Source organism: Anas acuta, chromosome 8 (genome assembly GCF_963932015.1).
Source record: "Anas acuta chromosome 8, bAnaAcu1.1, whole genome shotgun sequence".
NCBI classification, from domain to species: domain Eukaryota; kingdom Metazoa; phylum Chordata; class Aves; order Anseriformes; family Anatidae; genus Anas; species Anas acuta.
This window is the reverse complement of record NC_088986.1, coordinates 23,112,604-23,127,564: the sequence shown is the minus strand read 5'-3', so window position 1 is coordinate 23,127,564 and position 14,961 is coordinate 23,112,604. Positions and strand designations below refer to the sequence as shown.

Sequence of the window (14,961 nt, the reverse complement as noted above, 5' to 3'; positions counted from 1 at the left end):
GGGGCTGGCTGTGTGCGTCTGCCCCTGATGCTGAGCGGCCTGTGAGAACCTGTCCTGGTGCATCCAAACAAGCCTCATTGAACCAGCCAGGCGGGGAACTGGGGCATCTTTTATTTAGCTGAGGAGTAATGGAGTAGCCTCAGGCTCCCGGGGGGGGGATATTTCCATGCTTTTTCATAAAGCACGGGTGAAGCCTCGTCTTCAGGGGAGGGGTTGCTGTGTTCGAAGAGCGTCCCCATTAGCCAGAGTGGCTGAGCCCTATCTCCAAGGTCATCCCTTTCTCCTTGGAGAAGCGATAGCAGGCAGCCACCTCCTTTGGATCCTCCCTTTGCTCCCAGCATGCGGCGGCTGCATCACAGCTGCGTGGGCGAGGGAGATGGGTCTGATCCTCCACCCTCCCTCACGGGGCGAGGGCCGGGCCTGCCAGCGCACGCTGGGCTTGGAGGAGCTGTGTATTTGGGGAGGCAGGAGCCATGAGAGAGCCCTGAGGGGCGAGCACATGGCTGCTGCCTTATGGCGGGGAGCAGCGGCCATCTTGAGGCCTGGCAGGGCTGGAGAAGCTGCCGCCTCCTCCTCTTCCTCCTCCTCATCCTCCTCCTCTTCTTCATCTCCTCAGAGGGCCGCGGGGCCCTGCGTCAGTGCTGGGCGTGGGGGCTGGCTGTCCCCACCACTATCTGATGGCCCCCGGCCGCGGGCTGTCCCCGCGCCCTGCATCCTGCTGGCAATGCCGCCAGGCAGTTCAAACAAAGGCGGTGGCTGACGCACTGCGGAGCCGGGCAGGGCATGAGCCCCGCGGGCCCCGACCCCGACCCCATGGGTCGTAACCGGGGCCTGGGCACGGGGATGCTCAGCCCACCCCAGGACGGCCTCCCCCGGGGGGGTTTCGTCCTTGTCCCCATCCTGTGGTGCTCCGGATGGGCCCCCCCGGCAGGTGTGAGGCTGGAAGGTGTGGAGAGGCATCTCCGTTTGCGTGGGTAATTCGTGCTAATTGCAGGGGGTTTATTGACCAACTAGGAGAGGTTCTTCCTGTCGCCGAACGCAAACACCCGACAGCTTGGCGGGCTTCCAGCGGAGGTGGAGGGCGCAAAGCTGTAAGGTTTTTATGGTGGCCATCACCTCAGCTCGGCAAATAGTGAGCCTGATGAGCGCGGGGCTATAAAGGGCAGCTCCTCTCTCCTCCCCGAGGACTCAACAAGAGGCCGTTATTCCTTCTGATCTCCGTTCGGCAGGTGAGGACAGGGACCCCCAGCCTGCCCCCGCTGCTGCCCGCTCTCCCCAGTGCAGCGCCGGGGGGCCCGGGGGTGGTGGGCGCTGCCCTCGCTGGACAGGGCAGGCTGCAGCCATGCAGTTTTCGGCCCCGCGTTGGCTTTTGTCGCTGCTTCTTTGAGGGGAAGATGAGCTGGGTTGGCAAATTAGGGGATTAGGGCAGATAAAGGGGGAGCTGTGCTGCGGTGGCATGTGATTTGCCTCCGTAGCCTGGGTCTGGCAGGGATACAAGCTGGGGGGAGAAAACAAAATCATGCACAGAGTCCCTGCAGCCCCACCGGCCCCTGCTCTGTCCTTGTCCCTACTGCTACCCTGGGCCAGCACAAGGCACGGGGTCCCTGGTTCATAGGGCTGGGACCCCCCTGGCGATGCCCCCTGGGGACCCTGAACCCTACTGGGGGCTGCAGCAGTGACCTGTGCTGGGGAGGGGACGGGGGCACAGCCCTGGGTGCCAGCTCCTGCGAGGGGCTGGGCTCAGGCTGTAGCAGGGTGGGTTGGTCACCCCATGTGAAGGCAGCAGCCCCTGTCCCTGAGGGATTTGGTGACCCCACCAAGCTCTTGCAGGGGACAATGCCAGAAGGGAAGAGGATGGTGGCAGCGGCCAGGTGTGCCCTCCTGCTGCTGGGCTGCACGGCGATCCTGCAGGTCACCGGTGAGTCCTGGCGGCCACGGGGGGCCCTACACCCCACAAGCTGGGGAGACGCTTCTGGCTCGGGGTGGGGGGCACAGGGCTGAATCTCCATCCCTACAGGTTTCCCTTCAGCAGGCGCCAGGTTTCTAGTCGACTGCCCCGTGGGCTGGTCCTACTACAAGACCAGCTGCTTCAGGTATTTCCGCCAGCTCCGCACCTGGGACGAGGCAGAGGTAAGCCCACCGGGGTGCACGGCCGGGTGTCCCCCCACCCCTGCAGCAGGGTTGCGGGGTGCCGGTGCCCCTGCACTGCCCCGTGTCCCCCCCGCAGGCACAGTGCCAGAACAGCTACTCTGGAGCCCACCTGGTGTGGGTGGAGGAGCCCAAGGAGGCGGCCACCCTGCGCAGGGTCATCTCCTACTACCAGCGCTCGCAGCCCGTCTGGTTCGGCCTCCAGCTGCAGCAGGTGAGGGGGCGGTGGGTGCCCTCGGGGCTGGGGGCGGCGGGGCCGTGCCTCTGACCCTGCTGTCGTGTGCAGGGCAAAAGCTGGCAGTGGACCAACGGGGGCAGGTACAATGAGTCCATCAATCTTCCCGGGAACGGTGCCCGTGGGGGGGACTGCGCCCTGCTGACCCCAACCAGCGGTGAGTGCCTGCAGCCCTGTGCTCGCTCTCAGCTCGTGCCCCTTTCTCTGAAACCCCTTGAGCACTTGGTGTCCCAGCTTGGGGTCTGTCCCACCACCCGCTGACCCCTCTGCACGTTTCTCCTGCAGGTTTTTCCGTGTGGTCCAGCGCCGACTGCCAGCGGCGGCACCACTTCATCTGCAAGTTCACTCCCTCGCAGTGAGCGCCGAACCCCGCGCTGGCTGCCCTCCTCCCATCCCACCTCCGTCCTTATCTCTTAAAAATAAACCCATAAAAAGAGAAGCATGCAAATTCAGTGTGCTGTTTTGCAAAGACCTGGGCTGCTCTGCCCACGGGCGTCGGGGCGAGGCAGGGGTAGGGGCAGGAGGAGGGTGCTGCTGCAGCTCCCAATGCTTCCCAGCTGCTGGTGCTGGTGGAGTTGAGTGGGGAGAGAAGTGTTTGGGGTAAGACCCCAGGAGCCATGGGACCAGGGAGGCGAGGAGCCATGGGACAAAGGGTGCATGCATAAAGTGTCCCTGGGTGGGGACAGGGTTGTCCTGGGTGTACAGGCACAGGGGACAGGGCCCCCCTGGGTGCAAACGGTTCCCGTGCACACGCGGGTCCAAGGGGCCATGTTGACAGTAGCACCAGGACCAAAGGTCCCCTCCTGTGCCACCGCGGTGCTGCTCCAAGCATCACGTGCCTGTTTGCTCTGCTGTTTTGGACACGGCTCTGCCCCCACACACCTCATCTTTTTGCCCCGGAGCAGCCACACATGACAAAGGCAGACGCGTCCCAGATGGCGTGGGTGGCACCGGGCACCCACCACCTTCTGGTGCAGGCAGCAGGGGAGGTCACACAGCACTGTGCACACTGCCTGGTGGCCACAGATGGTGAGCCACCAGTGCCACTGCCACCACTGCCCTGTGGGCACAGCGCCGAGTGGGTCACTCACAGGCACCGAGCCCATCCCGCTGCTCTGCCCGGCTCCAGCCAAGCATGTCCCGAAGCTTTGGGACACAAAACAGAGACATCCTGCAAGTTCCCCCCCTCCAAAGCCAGCGCTCGCTCTGCTGTCCCTGTCGTGTTGGCTGGTGCTCGGCGACCTTTGAGCACCAGGGCCCAGCATGCTGATAAGGGCCGGGGGGGCCACGCTGCCCGCCCACGGTGGGACCAGGCAGTTTATAAAAGTGCTGCGTCAAGCCCGTCCCGCCGTCTGTCCCTCCGTTTGTCCGGCGGCGGGGGCGAAGATGCTGCGCTTGGTCGGCCGCGCTGCGCGCTGCTGGGGGGCGAGGCGGGGGCCGGCGCGGGCACCCCGGGTGTCCCAGTGCCCCATGGCCACCCCGCAGGCACGGTGAGCACCTTCACGGAGCAGGCAGGGTGGGCACGAAGCCCAAAGGTGGGGGGTGTGACACCCAAAGGTGTTGGCGTGTCGGAGAGGGGACCGCCACGGGACCGTCGCCGCTCCCTCTGCCCCGCAGCCTCTCCAGCACCGCGGCGGCGGCGGCCGGCACAGGGACCTGGCCCAAGGACGTGGGCATCCTGGCGCTGGAGGTGTACTTCCCCGCACAGTACGTGGAGCAGGCCGAGCTGGAGCGCTACGACGGCGTGGAGGCCGGCAAGTACACGCGGGGCCTGGGCCAGCAGCAGATGGGCTTCTGTGCCGCCCACGAGGACATCAACTCCCTGTGCCTGACGGTGGTGCAGCGGCTGGTGGAGCGCGGCCGCCTCTCCTGGGACGCCATCGGCCGCCTGGAGGTGGGCACCGAGACCGTCATCGACAAGTCCAAGGCCGTCAAGACCGTCCTCATGGAGCTCTTCCGCGACTCGGGCAACAGCGACGTGGAGGGCATCGACACCACCAACGCCTGCTACGGCGGCACGGCCTCGCTCTTCAACGCCGCCGCCTGGGTCGAGTCCAGCGCCTGGGACGGTGGGCACGGGCAGGACGTGGGGCTGGGGGGCAGCCGGGCACGGGGAGGGCACTGTGGGGTGGAGGAAGGAGGCAGGAGGTGGCCTGAAAGCCAGGGATGTTCCAGCGAGCCCTGGAGGCAGCTGCTGCCCCTCCTGGCTGCCCATCACCTTCTTTTCTCCGCAGCATCAGCCGTGGCACGCCATGGTGCAGGGATTGGGGTATTGGGGTGGTGCCAGGGCCGCGGGATGGAGGCTGCTGCATGCTGATGTCCCCACCGGCCCCTCTGTCCTCCCCCAGGCCGCTACGCCGTGGTGGTGTGCGGGGACATCGCCGTCTACGCCACGGGGAACGCGCGGCCCACGGGAGGTGCCGGCGCCATCGCCATGCTGGTGGGACCCAACGCCCCCCTGGTGCTGGAGAGAGGTCGGTGCTGCCGCCGAGACCCCCGGGGACAGGGGGTGACAGTGCCAAGGGGTGCCCAGCGCTGGGCACCCCAGGGTCCCGGCTGGTTGTGCCACCCTAGGCACCCGGGGAGGCCGGTGGGTGCTGTGGCCATCGCGGTGCTGGGGTCACCGTGACGGGCAGCACCCAAGGGTGCTGGGCCCCCGACACCTGGCTCTCCCCTGTGCCCCCCAGGCCTGCGGGGGACCCACATGGAGCACGCCTATGACTTCTACAAGCCTGACCTGGCCTCCGAGTACCCGGTGGTGGACGGGCCCCTGTCCATCCAGTGCTACCTGCGGGCGCTGGACCGCTGCTACGCCGTGTACCGCAGGAAGGCGGAGAGCCAGCGGCAGCAGGGTGAGCGGTGCCGCCGGGGCGCCCGCACGGCCCCGCAGCCCGCGGGAGGCTCACGGCCCCGCTCTGCCTTCCAGCCGGCATCCAGCAGCCCTTCACCCTCGACGACTTCAAGTTCCTCATCTTCCACACGCCCTTCTGCAAGCTGGTGCAGAAGTCGGTGGGGCGGCTGCTGCTCAACGATTTCCTGGCTGCCCCCAACCCCGACACGTCTGGCGGTCTCTACAAGGGGCTGCAGCCTTTTCGGTGGGTGCAGGGGGTCCCTCCATGTCCCCCGTCCCTCCCGGTGCGGTGGGGACACCCCAGATTGCTCCTGGGGCTGCCTGCACGGGGTTTGAGCCAGGCTCTCTCCGGGCAGCGGCGTGAAGCTGGAGGACACCTACACCAGCAAGGAGGTGGAGAAGGCTTTCCAGGCGGCCAGCCAGGAGATCTTCAACCAGAAGACCAAGCCCTCCCTGCTCCTCTCCTCCCGCAACGGCAACATGTACACGCCGTCCATGTATGGCTGCCTGGCCTCCCTCCTGGCACAGTGAGTCCCGGGGGCTGGCGGCGGGGGGGAGGCCGATTTGGAGACCCCAAAATTTCCTTGCGTGCCACCCCCACGTGGGCACGGGCTTGCCTCCCTCCCCACGCTGTCCCCGAGCCAGCGTTTCCATGCCACTTTGCTGGAGAGCACAAAGCCCTTCTGTCAGCACCACGGGGATGAAAACCCCCTTTTTGTGCCCAAAGAGCAGCCGTGCCCAGCCACCGGCCGGGAAGGAGCTGTGGGAACAGCCAGGCACGAGGGCGGTGTCCCCAAATGGGACCCAATTCCCCCCACAGGTGCTCGGCTCAGGACCTGGCCGGCTCCAGGATCGGCGCCTTCTCCTACGGCTCGGGGCTGGCCGCCAGCATGTTCTCGCTCCGCGTCTCGCAGGACGCCTCCCCGGGTGAGCCCCATGAAGGGGAACAGAGCTGGGTGCCAGGAGGGGAGGGTGGTGTGGGGTTGTAGCCGGGGATTAGGGACCCTAACCCTGACCCTAACCCCCGGCCAGGCTCGCCCCTGGACAAGCTGCTCTCCAGCCTGGCCGACCTGCCCACCCGCCTGGACGCCCGCAAGCGCGTGGCCCCGCAGGACTTCGCCGAGATCATGAAGCGCCGGGAGGAGACCCACCACCTGGGTGAGCGGGGCCACGGGGGGGACAACCTCCCCTTTGGGGCCCCGTGACCGTCCCCGCTGAGCCTCGTGCCCTGTCCCCGCAGCCAACCACACTCCCCACGGCTCCCACACGGACCTCTTCCCCGGCACCTGGTACCTGGAGCGGGTGGATGACAAGTACCGGCGGCAGTACGCCAGGAAGCCCCTCTAGGGCACGGCACGGTGAGGGGGGACGCTGCCCTCCCTGCCTGCCCCCAGCCCCGGGACCCCAATCCTTTTGGGGTGGGGAAGCAGCGAGCAGCCACTCGGGACCCCGAGCTGGTGGGGACGGGGGCGTTTTCTGCCCAAATGCAGGCGGCACGGGGAATAAAGCATGGGTGCGAGGAGGAATGCCCCAGCTCTGGCTCCCAGTTGTGAATGATCACTGCTACCCAGCCCTCCCACCCCATAAAGGGCCCCCAAATACTGTGGTGTGGGATGGGATTTATCCCCAGGCACCCCACGTGCCCAAGGCGCATGGCACCTCCCAGCCCCGTACCCCTTGGATAGGTGGGTGCCCAGCACCGGGGGTGCCAAAATCCCATTTTCCCAGCTCCTGACAACGGCACCGTCCCCGGGGGAAAGCTTTAGGGGACAATTCCTGGTGGATAAGAGCGGGGAGGCCACGCAGGGTGGGCTCAGCACTTCTTGGAGCGCTGCCTGGTCCCTGGGGACCGTGGCCAGACAGGACCTCGGTGCGGCAGCAGCGCCTGCTGAGACCTTTGCACCCTGGAGCAAACAGTGCTGGGGGTGATGGGGCAGAGCCTCGAGGGGCAGAGGCTGCGGGGAAGGGATTAGGGTTAGGATGAGGGACACCATGGGGCAGAGCTGCACGGACGAGGCACGGCACGTTCTCTCCTGGATGTTTTATTCTTTAGCACGGTGCTCGCCCAGCTTCTAGGGTGCTGCAGGAGCCCGTGCTGGTGGTGTAGGGCTAGAGGTGGAGCTGGAAGGCCTCGGTGACGCGCGGCTTCAGCTCGGCGAGCTCGGGCAACGGGGCCGACAGCCCCGCCACGCTCCACTGCTCCCCGGCCACGGCGCCCGAGCTGTGGTAGGACTGGAGCTGGACGCCCGCTTTCCCCAGCAGCCCTGGGCAGGAGGAGAGGGCTCAGGGTCTGCAGCTCGCCCTGCAGCACCGGGACCCCACGTGGCGGTGTGGGACCACGGGCAGCAGGGCTCTGCCCACCCCACACCCCCTCAAAGCTCCCTGATGTTATCCCTTCCTCCACCCCTTCGCTCCAAGACCCCAACCCTGTGCCCAAACCACCCCTTTTCCACCTCTCCTTGCATCACCCCCTTGCCACCTTCCCCCTATTGACTCCGGGCCGGTTTTGGGGACCCCCTCGGGCTGTTCCCTCCCTCGGGGTGACACGAGGAGCTCACCAGCGAGCGTGGGCAGCGTGCTGGGCTCGGTGGCCTTGGCTCTGTAGATGAGGACGTGGCCGGCCAGCGGGGCCGGCTGCTTGAAGGTGGCCCCGCCGAGCTCCAGCAGCAGCGGGGTGCTGCCCTGCACCGTCCCCACTGCACGCAGCGGGGTGCCCTGCAGGGACACCTGCAGCAAGCCAGAGCTGCCGTGGGGCTCGGGGGCCACGTCGCTGTGGCTGGCTGTGACCTGTGGGGCAGAGAGGTGGCTGCTCAGCACCAAAGTCCTCTATGGGGTGTCCCCGGGGGCCACGGCAGCCCTGTGGGGTCGTGCCGTTTGGTTTGGGGGCATCAATAAGGCTGGCGTGTGGAGCTCTGGGTGTGCACAAACCTTCAGGCCGGCCTCCTGGGCCAGCAGCAGGGCGTTCACCAGGGTCACCTCCTTCTGCCTGCCTCCAGCCAGCATGCCCGAGACCACGGCGGGCGCCAGGAAGCTGCCGGCATCCTTCAGGGGGGTCCCTGGGGTGCAGAGCCAGCAGCGGGCGGTGCGGTCAGCCCATGCCCATCCCTATCCCATCCCTCACCCCATCTCCCAGCCACCTCCCGACCCTTTTTCCTTTTTCCACCCCCGGGGTGTCCCCTCGGGGCGCGGGGCGCACCCTGCCCGCCTCACCTAGTGTGCAGAGCTGCAGGCTGCCCTGCGCCTGCTTGGCCGCCGCGCGCAGCACCGAGCCCAGCGCCTTGGCCAGGGCGATCCAGGGCTTGGTTTGGGGTGCGAAGGCTTTGCTCAGAGCCTGCCCGTTCACCTGCGAGGAGGAGGAGGAGGAGGAGGAGGAGCGGGATGGGAGATGGAAACCCACAGGTGAGCCCAAAGGGTCCCACAAGGATTTTGCCAAGGGGGACACCGAGGCACGGAGCGTCCCCGCTCCTCTCCCCGGCGCACGGGGGACTCACCACGCCGGCCAGCCCCCTCCCGGTGGCCATGTCCACCATCTGCATGGCGATCTCCTTCCCGCAGCGGCTCTGCGCCTCCCGCGTGCTGGCGCCCAGGTGCGGGCAGCAGATGACGTTGGGGTGGTTCACCAGCTCCCGATCCTTGGGGGGCTCCTGCCGGCACAGCCCCGGCCCAGCCTCAGCCCCGCACTCATTTTGGGGGTGCCGGGGTTGGGTTGGAGGGGTGCTGGATGGGGTAGGGTTATTTCGGGGACCCATCTCACCTGCGTGAAGACGTCGAGGGCGGCCCCGCCGCACTGCCCCGACTGCAGCGCCCGCAGCAGCGCGCCCTCGTCCACGATGCCCCCGCGGGCGCAGTTCACCACCTGCACGCCCCGGCGGCACTTGGCGAAGGTGCTGTCGTTCAGCAGCCCTGTGGGGCAGGATTGGGGTCCCGTCAGGATCCACCAGGATTGGGGATACCAGGGGGGATGCCCCGGACACCCCGCACCCCCCTGCGGACCATCCGAGCCCCCTACCCGTGGTGGAGGGCAGCAGCGGTGTGTGCACCGTGATGAAGTCGCAGCGGGGCCAGATCTGCTCCAGGGGCAGCTGCTCCACGCCGAAAGTGGCCGAGGTCTCGGGGGTGATGATGGGGTCGTAGCCGATGGTCTGGGGCAGAACGGGGCGGGGGGGGGCTCACTGCTGCAGCCGGTGCCACCCCCAGCACTGCCCCCTGCCCCGCTCCTTACCTTCATGCCGAAAGCCTGCATCCGCGTGGCCACCTCCCTGCCGATGCGGCCCAGCCCCAGCACGCCCAGCGTCTTCCCGTTCAGCTCCATTCCCATGTACTGGGGGGGCGAGGGGAAGGCTGAGCCATTGCAGCCCCCCCCCCTTGTCCCCCACCCCGCTCCGTGCCCGCCTCCTACCTTCTTTCGGTCCCATTTGCCTTCCTTCATGGAGGCTGCCGCCTGCGGGATCTGCCTGCAATGGGGGGGGAGGTCAGAGCGGGGCTGGGGGCTGTAGGATGGATGTGGCCCCCCCCGAGCTGCCCCACGCTCACCTGGCCAAGCACAGGATCATCCCGCACGTCAGCTCGGCGGCGCTGAGGCTGTTCCCAGCGGGGGTGCTGGGGACAGAGAGCGGTGTCACCGACGTGGCCTCACCTCGGGGGTCACCCCCTGCACCCCAAACGCCTCCCAGCTCAGTGGCACCGCTCTGGGCCCCGTTCTTACTTCATCACCAGCACGCCCTTCCTGGTGGCCGCCTCCACGTCCACGTTGTCAACGCCGGTGCCCGCTCTGCCCACCACCTGCAGCCTCTCGGCCGCCTCCAGGACCTCGGCGGTGACTTTGGTGGCCGAGCGCACGATGAGCCCATCGCAGTCCTGGAGAGGGGGGGACAGGATCCCGTGCGTCGGGACGGGCTACGGGGACGGCTGGCGCTCCCCGGGGGCCTGTCACCCGTGGGGGCGGCGGGCTGGGAATTGCCACTGCCGGGGGCGCAGGGCTGGGATCGGCAGCGTGAAACCAGCCGGGGCTCTTGCATCAGACGGGAGGAGGCGGGGACGGGACCCGCTTGGAGAGGGGGCCCTCGACCTCCTCGACCCCACAGCGTCCCCATGATGTCCCCGTCACGTCCCACCGGGGCACGGAGCCGTGAGGCCACCGCGGTGCCCGCCTGGCACCCTGCTGCCACCCACCCAACCTGGGGGTGACAGTCGGTGGTGTCGGTGGTGTCCCAAGCCCCGCGTTGTGCCCGGACCCCCTGGGCGCTCACCGCGATCTCCACCAGCAGCTCCTCCTTGCTCAGCCCGGGTTTCTCCAGCACCTGGATGCCACCGGCCTGCAGGATGTCCCTGCAGCAGGGGTCCAGGCTGTCGCTGATCAGCACCTTCTGCAGCTTGGCCAAGGCCATGGTGGGGACACGTTGGGGCTGTCGGGGTCCGTCCGTGGGGCTCCCGACCAAGAGGCTGCTGCGGGCCGCCGGCCGGGCTAAATGCTGCCAGAGGGGCACGTTTGTGGGGCTGCGCTGCTGCCTCATTGGATCCCATTTCCATAATCCCACCTCTTTTCCCTCCTCTCCCACCCCGCTCGCCCGCTGGGTGGCTGCGAGCCCGGGGTCTTGGCCCCCTTCCCGGAGCCCCCGACCCTGTGGCAGGGGGGATGATGGAGAGGGGAGCTCAGGAGGGGGCTGTGGTGGGGCCCCCCCAATCCCTGAGCACCCCAGTGGGTCCTGCACCCCCCTCGCACCGCTGTCGTGCCTCAGTTTCCCTGCCATGGAGAGGCAGGAGGGGGCTGTGGGGTGCCAAATGGCTGAACCCCAGAGCTGCGGGTGCTGCTGGCAGCCCCATCCCCGGCCCTACAGGGCATGGTGCCCCCAGCCCCCCAGCAATGGGGTGTCCCCAGCCCCACAGGGGGGGACGGCTGATAGATGAGGCGGTGCCGTGCCCCCTGCCCGCCCCGGCATCGCGCCCACCGTTGAGCAATGCCCCGATAAGGGGCCTGGGGCACGGGGCCAGCCCCGGCCGCCAGCTCCCAATTACGTGGGGTGCCCGGGAGCCGCCCAGCAAACGCCCTCCGTGGGGCAGGAGCCACGGGGCTGCAGCCGGTGACCCCATGGGGAGAGCGCCAGCCCTATAGGGGACAGTGTGGGGACCCGGCACAGGGATGGAGAGGGGCGGAGGGGGTCCCCTTTGTCCTGGGGACAAAACCTCGTGGTGAAGCCTACCCCAAACCCGCTCGCTGTGGGCTGTGTGCGCCCCGGCACCGCGCACACCCCGGCACCACGCACAGCCCACCACGGCCACGGCCAGGGAACAACCGTGACGCCACAGGGAGGAAAGTCCAGGGTGGCTGGCACAGGGCGAGGGACGGGGTCAAGGGCTGGGGCTGGAGAAAACCCGCAGCGGGGTCCGCAGAGCCCCTCGGAGGGGCGGCAGCCCCACAGACAGGGCACGGCAGCCTCGGGCTGGGGGCACCCGAGGGCAGGACGCGTGGTGGGGGGGACAGAGCCCCCCAGGATGGCAGGGGGGCCTTGGCACAGCCCCAGCTGCTGTTAACCATTAAGACCTCGCTCCAGGCCCCCGCGATGGCACCTCCCTGGTGTCACCGTCCGGTGGCTCCTGGCACCCACGTCCGTGCATCTCCTCGGGGACAGGTGGGGGACACCCCCTGCAGCGGGTGGGGGCTCCTTGGCCGTGCCCAGCACCCTACAAACCCCATCCCACGCCGGTGCCCATGGCCAAGCCACCGCGGTGGCGGCCTTGGACGGCTTTTCCCGGTTGCTTGGTGCCCTCTCCTGGGGAGCAGAGCCCGAGGCACGGCCCTGAGGTTCGCTGGCACCCAGGCACCCCTGGCAGGGACACAGGGGACACGGGATGGGTGGCAGTGCCAGCTGGCGTGTCCCCGTGTCCCCACAGAGAGATACGGACCCTACCCCTGTGCCCCACGCACTGGTGGGGGGGGTGACACTGGGTGACACTGGGTGACACCGGCTGTGGTGGCAGCTGGGACACAACTGGGGTGAAATTAGGGGGGTTCTGGGGACGTGGCACCCCACTGGGTACCGGGGGGGGGGGCTCTGGAGGAGGAGGAGGAGGAGGAGGAGGAGGAAGGATGGAGGAGGGATGGAGGAGGAGGAGGGATGCAGCTGCGGGCGGAGCCGGCCGGTGCCGCAGAGCCGCCTCCCCGGCGCACGCTGGGGCCGCCCGGCAGCGCCTGCGGAGCGCCCCCCGCTGCCCCCCGGGTGCCCCCCGGTGCCCCCCGGTGCCCCCCGGTGCGGCGGAGGCCGGGGGGCAGGATGCGAGCCCCTCGGCGGAGGTGAGGCCACGGGGGCTGGGGGCGCGCGGGGGGTCCGCGGGCACCCGTGGGGAGGTGGCTGGGGGAGACCGCGGGGCTGGGACACGCGTGGGGGCTGCGGGACCCCCCCCATCGCCCTGCCCGGCCCCTGCGCATCCCCCTGGGGGAGCCGCGGGATGGGAACGGGGCCTCATCCAGCACCGTGCCGTGGGGACCCGTGGGTGCTGGGCAGGGCGTGCTGTGCCACACGGCGGGGCCGAGCTGCTGGGTGGCACCGGGGTGGCACCAGGATGGGGTCACCGCGCAGGTGGGCCCTGCTGGGAGCAGCGGTGGCCCTGCAGTGGGGCCGTGATTTGGGGCGCAGGCTGCGGGGCTCTCCCCATCTCCCCCAAATTCCCGCTCCAGCAGCAGCAGGAGGTGAGTCCCCGGCTCTGCGCGGTGCCGGGCACCTTGGGGACACTGTCCCATGGGGCAGCAGCCTCCCTTGCGCACCCCGCTGTGGCCGTGGCCCTCGCCCCGTGGCACCCCGGGGTGCTGGTCCCGGTGCAGGCGCTGGGATGCTGTGAGTCAGCGGGTGCCGTGAGTCAGGGCCCCGTGGCACCCCTCGTGCCAGGCTGCCCGCGGGGCCCAGGGCACGCTGGCTGCGAGGGTGGGGGGCCCCAGGGGTCTGCACCCAGGGGTCTGCACCCCAGGGATGTGCACCCCAGCTCTGCTCCGTGCTCCAGGGGTGGCACAGCCGGCATGAAAGGGCTCTTGTCCTCCCGCAGCACCGCCCTGTCCTCCCTGTTGCTGCTGATGAATTCCCAGCCTTGTCCCCGCAGCCCGGCACAGGGCTCCCAGTTTGGGTACTGGGCGTGCTGGCCGGGCTGTGGGAGCCACAGGGGCCTGGCACGCCCCTGCCTGGGTGTTTCAGCACCGTGGGCATCGTGCTGCTGGGCTCCTTCCGTGCCTCGTTGGGTGTCTGCGTGGGTGCTGTGCCCCCGGGTATCACAGCTCCGTGGTGTTTGGGTATCGTGCGTCCTTGGGCATCGTGTCTCGGGGTGTCACGCTTCTGGGAATCGTGCTTCTTTGGATTTTGTGCCACTGAGTGTTTGGCCTCCTCGGGTGTTGTGCCTTTGGGTACCGAGCTGCTTGGATGTCACGGCTCTGGGTGCCTCAGGTTGGTTTTGGGTGCCTTTGGGTGCCTCTGGGTGCCGTGCGTCCTCGCGTATGATGCCTGGCGGGGTGCAGGGCCATGCACTGGAGCCATCGTGCTCCAGTTTCCCCTCCTGGCAGGTTGTTCCCCTGCTCGCTGCCAGGCTGTGGTGCTGTGTGCCCTGCCCGTGAGGTGCCCGCGGTGTGCCCAGCTCCGGGGACACGGCCCTGGGGCAGCCGCTGTGCCACACGTTACAAAAACGTGGGGATTAGGAAAAGAAAAATACAGAAAAATGATTTTGTTTTATTTTAAGGAAAAAAAAACACACACACACACACACAACAATCTGTTTTCTTTATTCTTTAAACCCCGAAATGACTCACGCTTCCCTGCTGAAAATAAACCTGATGGCGGCTGCCGCCAGCAGCGGGTGAGCCGCGATAAGGCGGGGGGGCACAGGGGTCCTCCTGGGGGGCACCCCGTGCAGCCCCCCCAGCTCCTCCTCCTGACCCCAGGGAGGCTTTGGGGGATTTTATTGGGGGCTCAGGTGGCCCTGCTGCCTGCTGAGGGGGGTCAGGGCTGCTAATGGGGCCAAAGTGCTTGTAGTTGGGCACCGCCATCTGCGCGGCCCCCGGGGGCTGGTGGCGGCACGTGGGAGCACACGCGTGCACACACGCGCCCTCGCACGTGCACTGTCAGGATTTGGGGTGACATTTGGGGTGCCGAGATCGCCTCCGCCACCCCAAAAGCACCACAGCAGCCACCTGCAAACCCTCTCCAGCAGGGGGAGAGGCGAAAAATGGGTGAAACTGCCCCTTTTCTGGGGGGACCGTGTGTGTGACGTGGGCTCCTCTCCGCAGGGACCCCTGCCACGGTGACGTCCCCATGGCCAGCAGCATGGCAGGAGAGGACGCTGCACCCCATGGGGACACCCTGGCAGAGGGGCCGTGGGGTGACTGCGACGAGGACCCCGCCTCGGCCGAACCAGGGGGGACCCTGCACCCCCCGGGCGCGTGGCCCCATCCCGGCCCCACAGCACAGACGTGTCCCCTCCGGGACCTAGAGGAGGGTCCCCTCGCCCAGACGCAGACCCTGCGGGATTTTGAGAAGGTGACCACCTCTGGGGTCCTGGGTGTGTGTGTAGGATGCGTGTGTCAGCCCCAGCATGAGCAGGAGGGGACGGGGACCCCCCCGGTGCTGTCCCCGTCCCCGTGGGGCGCCGCGCTCCCCCTCGCCGCCCTCCTGGCTGACGGCCGGGGGCCGCCCGGGGCTCGGGTTTCACCACTTGTCTGTCCCCGCCGGGTTCCTCAAATAGCACCGGG

The 14,961-nt window shown here is 68.2% G+C and overlaps 3 protein-coding genes across 3 annotated transcripts; 2 read left to right on the top strand and 1 right to left on the bottom strand.

Moving 5' to 3' along the window:
* The first annotated feature begins 1,081 nt into the window (after positions 1 to 1,081).
* On the top strand, positions 1,082 to 2,822 carry REG4 (regenerating family member 4). Its single transcript, XM_068691226.1, has 6 exons — positions 1,082 to 1,229; positions 1,831 to 1,918; positions 2,018 to 2,130; positions 2,228 to 2,362; positions 2,435 to 2,540; positions 2,669 to 2,822. The coding sequence occupies exons 2-6, from the start codon at positions 1,837 to 1,839 to the stop codon at positions 2,740 to 2,742; spliced, it is 510 nt and encodes a 169-aa protein (XP_068547327.1). The 5' UTR covers positions 1,082 to 1,229; positions 1,831 to 1,836; the 3' UTR covers positions 2,743 to 2,822.
* Positions 2,823 to 3,713: 891 nt separating this feature from the next.
* HMGCS2 (3-hydroxy-3-methylglutaryl-CoA synthase 2) lies at positions 3,714 to 6,767 on the top strand. Its single transcript, XM_068691225.1, has 9 exons — positions 3,714 to 3,873; positions 4,001 to 4,452; positions 4,732 to 4,857; positions 5,071 to 5,235; positions 5,310 to 5,478; positions 5,591 to 5,761; positions 6,055 to 6,161; positions 6,267 to 6,392; positions 6,475 to 6,767. Exons 1-9 carry the CDS (start codon positions 3,770 to 3,772, stop codon positions 6,579 to 6,581), a joined length of 1,527 nt encoding a protein of 508 aa, XP_068547326.1. The 5' UTR covers positions 3,714 to 3,769; the 3' UTR covers positions 6,582 to 6,767.
* A 493-nt stretch (positions 6,768 to 7,260) lies between these two features.
* Positions 7,261 to 10,712, bottom strand: PHGDH (phosphoglycerate dehydrogenase). The gene is made up of 12 exons (XM_068691223.1): positions 10,484 to 10,712; positions 9,940 to 10,091; positions 9,768 to 9,833; positions 9,634 to 9,688; positions 9,457 to 9,555; positions 9,244 to 9,376; positions 8,989 to 9,137; positions 8,726 to 8,878; positions 8,445 to 8,577; positions 8,163 to 8,290; positions 7,793 to 8,021; positions 7,261 to 7,498 (listed from the first exon to the last, which is right to left on the bottom strand). Exons 1-12 carry the CDS (start codon positions 10,619 to 10,621, stop codon positions 7,344 to 7,346), a joined length of 1,590 nt encoding a protein of 529 aa, XP_068547324.1. The 5' UTR covers positions 10,622 to 10,712; the 3' UTR covers positions 7,261 to 7,343.
* Between the last annotated feature and the right edge of the window lie 4,249 nt (positions 10,713 to 14,961).

Excerpts from the sequence above, each read along its gene's own strand:
- REG4 (XM_068691226.1), top strand. The coding sequence starts at position 1,837 with ATGCCAGAAGGGAAGAGGATGGTGGCAGCGGCCAGGTGTGCCCTCCTG. Across the intron at positions 2,131-2,227 it reads GCACCTGGGACGAGGCAGAG|GCACAGTGCCAGAACAGCTA; the intron begins GTAAGCCCACCG and ends TCCCCCCCGCAG. Across the intron at positions 2,363-2,434 it reads TCGGCCTCCAGCTGCAGCAG|GGCAAAAGCTGGCAGTGGAC; the intron begins GTGAGGGGGCGG and ends TGTCGTGTGCAG.
- HMGCS2 (XM_068691225.1), top strand. The coding sequence starts at position 3,770 with ATGCTGCGCTTGGTCGGCCGCGCTGCGCGCTGCTGGGGGGCGAGGCGG. Across the intron at positions 4,453-4,731 it reads CGAGTCCAGCGCCTGGGACG|GCCGCTACGCCGTGGTGGTG; the intron begins GTGGGCACGGGC and ends GTCCTCCCCCAG. Across the intron at positions 5,236-5,309 it reads GGAGAGCCAGCGGCAGCAGG|CCGGCATCCAGCAGCCCTTC; the intron begins GTGAGCGGTGCC and ends TCTGCCTTCCAG.
- PHGDH (XM_068691223.1), bottom strand. The coding sequence starts at position 10,621 with ATGGCCTTGGCCAAGCTGCAGAAGGTGCTGATCAGCGACAGCCTGGAC. Across the intron at positions 9,138-9,243 it reads GCTGCTGCCCTCCACCACGG|GGCTGCTGAACGACAGCACC; the intron begins GTAGGGGGCTCG and ends CCTGCCCCACAG. Across the intron at positions 8,578-8,725 it reads GGAGGGGGCTGGCCGGCGTG|GTGAACGGGCAGGCTCTGAG; the intron begins GTGAGTCCCCCG and ends TCCTCCTCGCAG.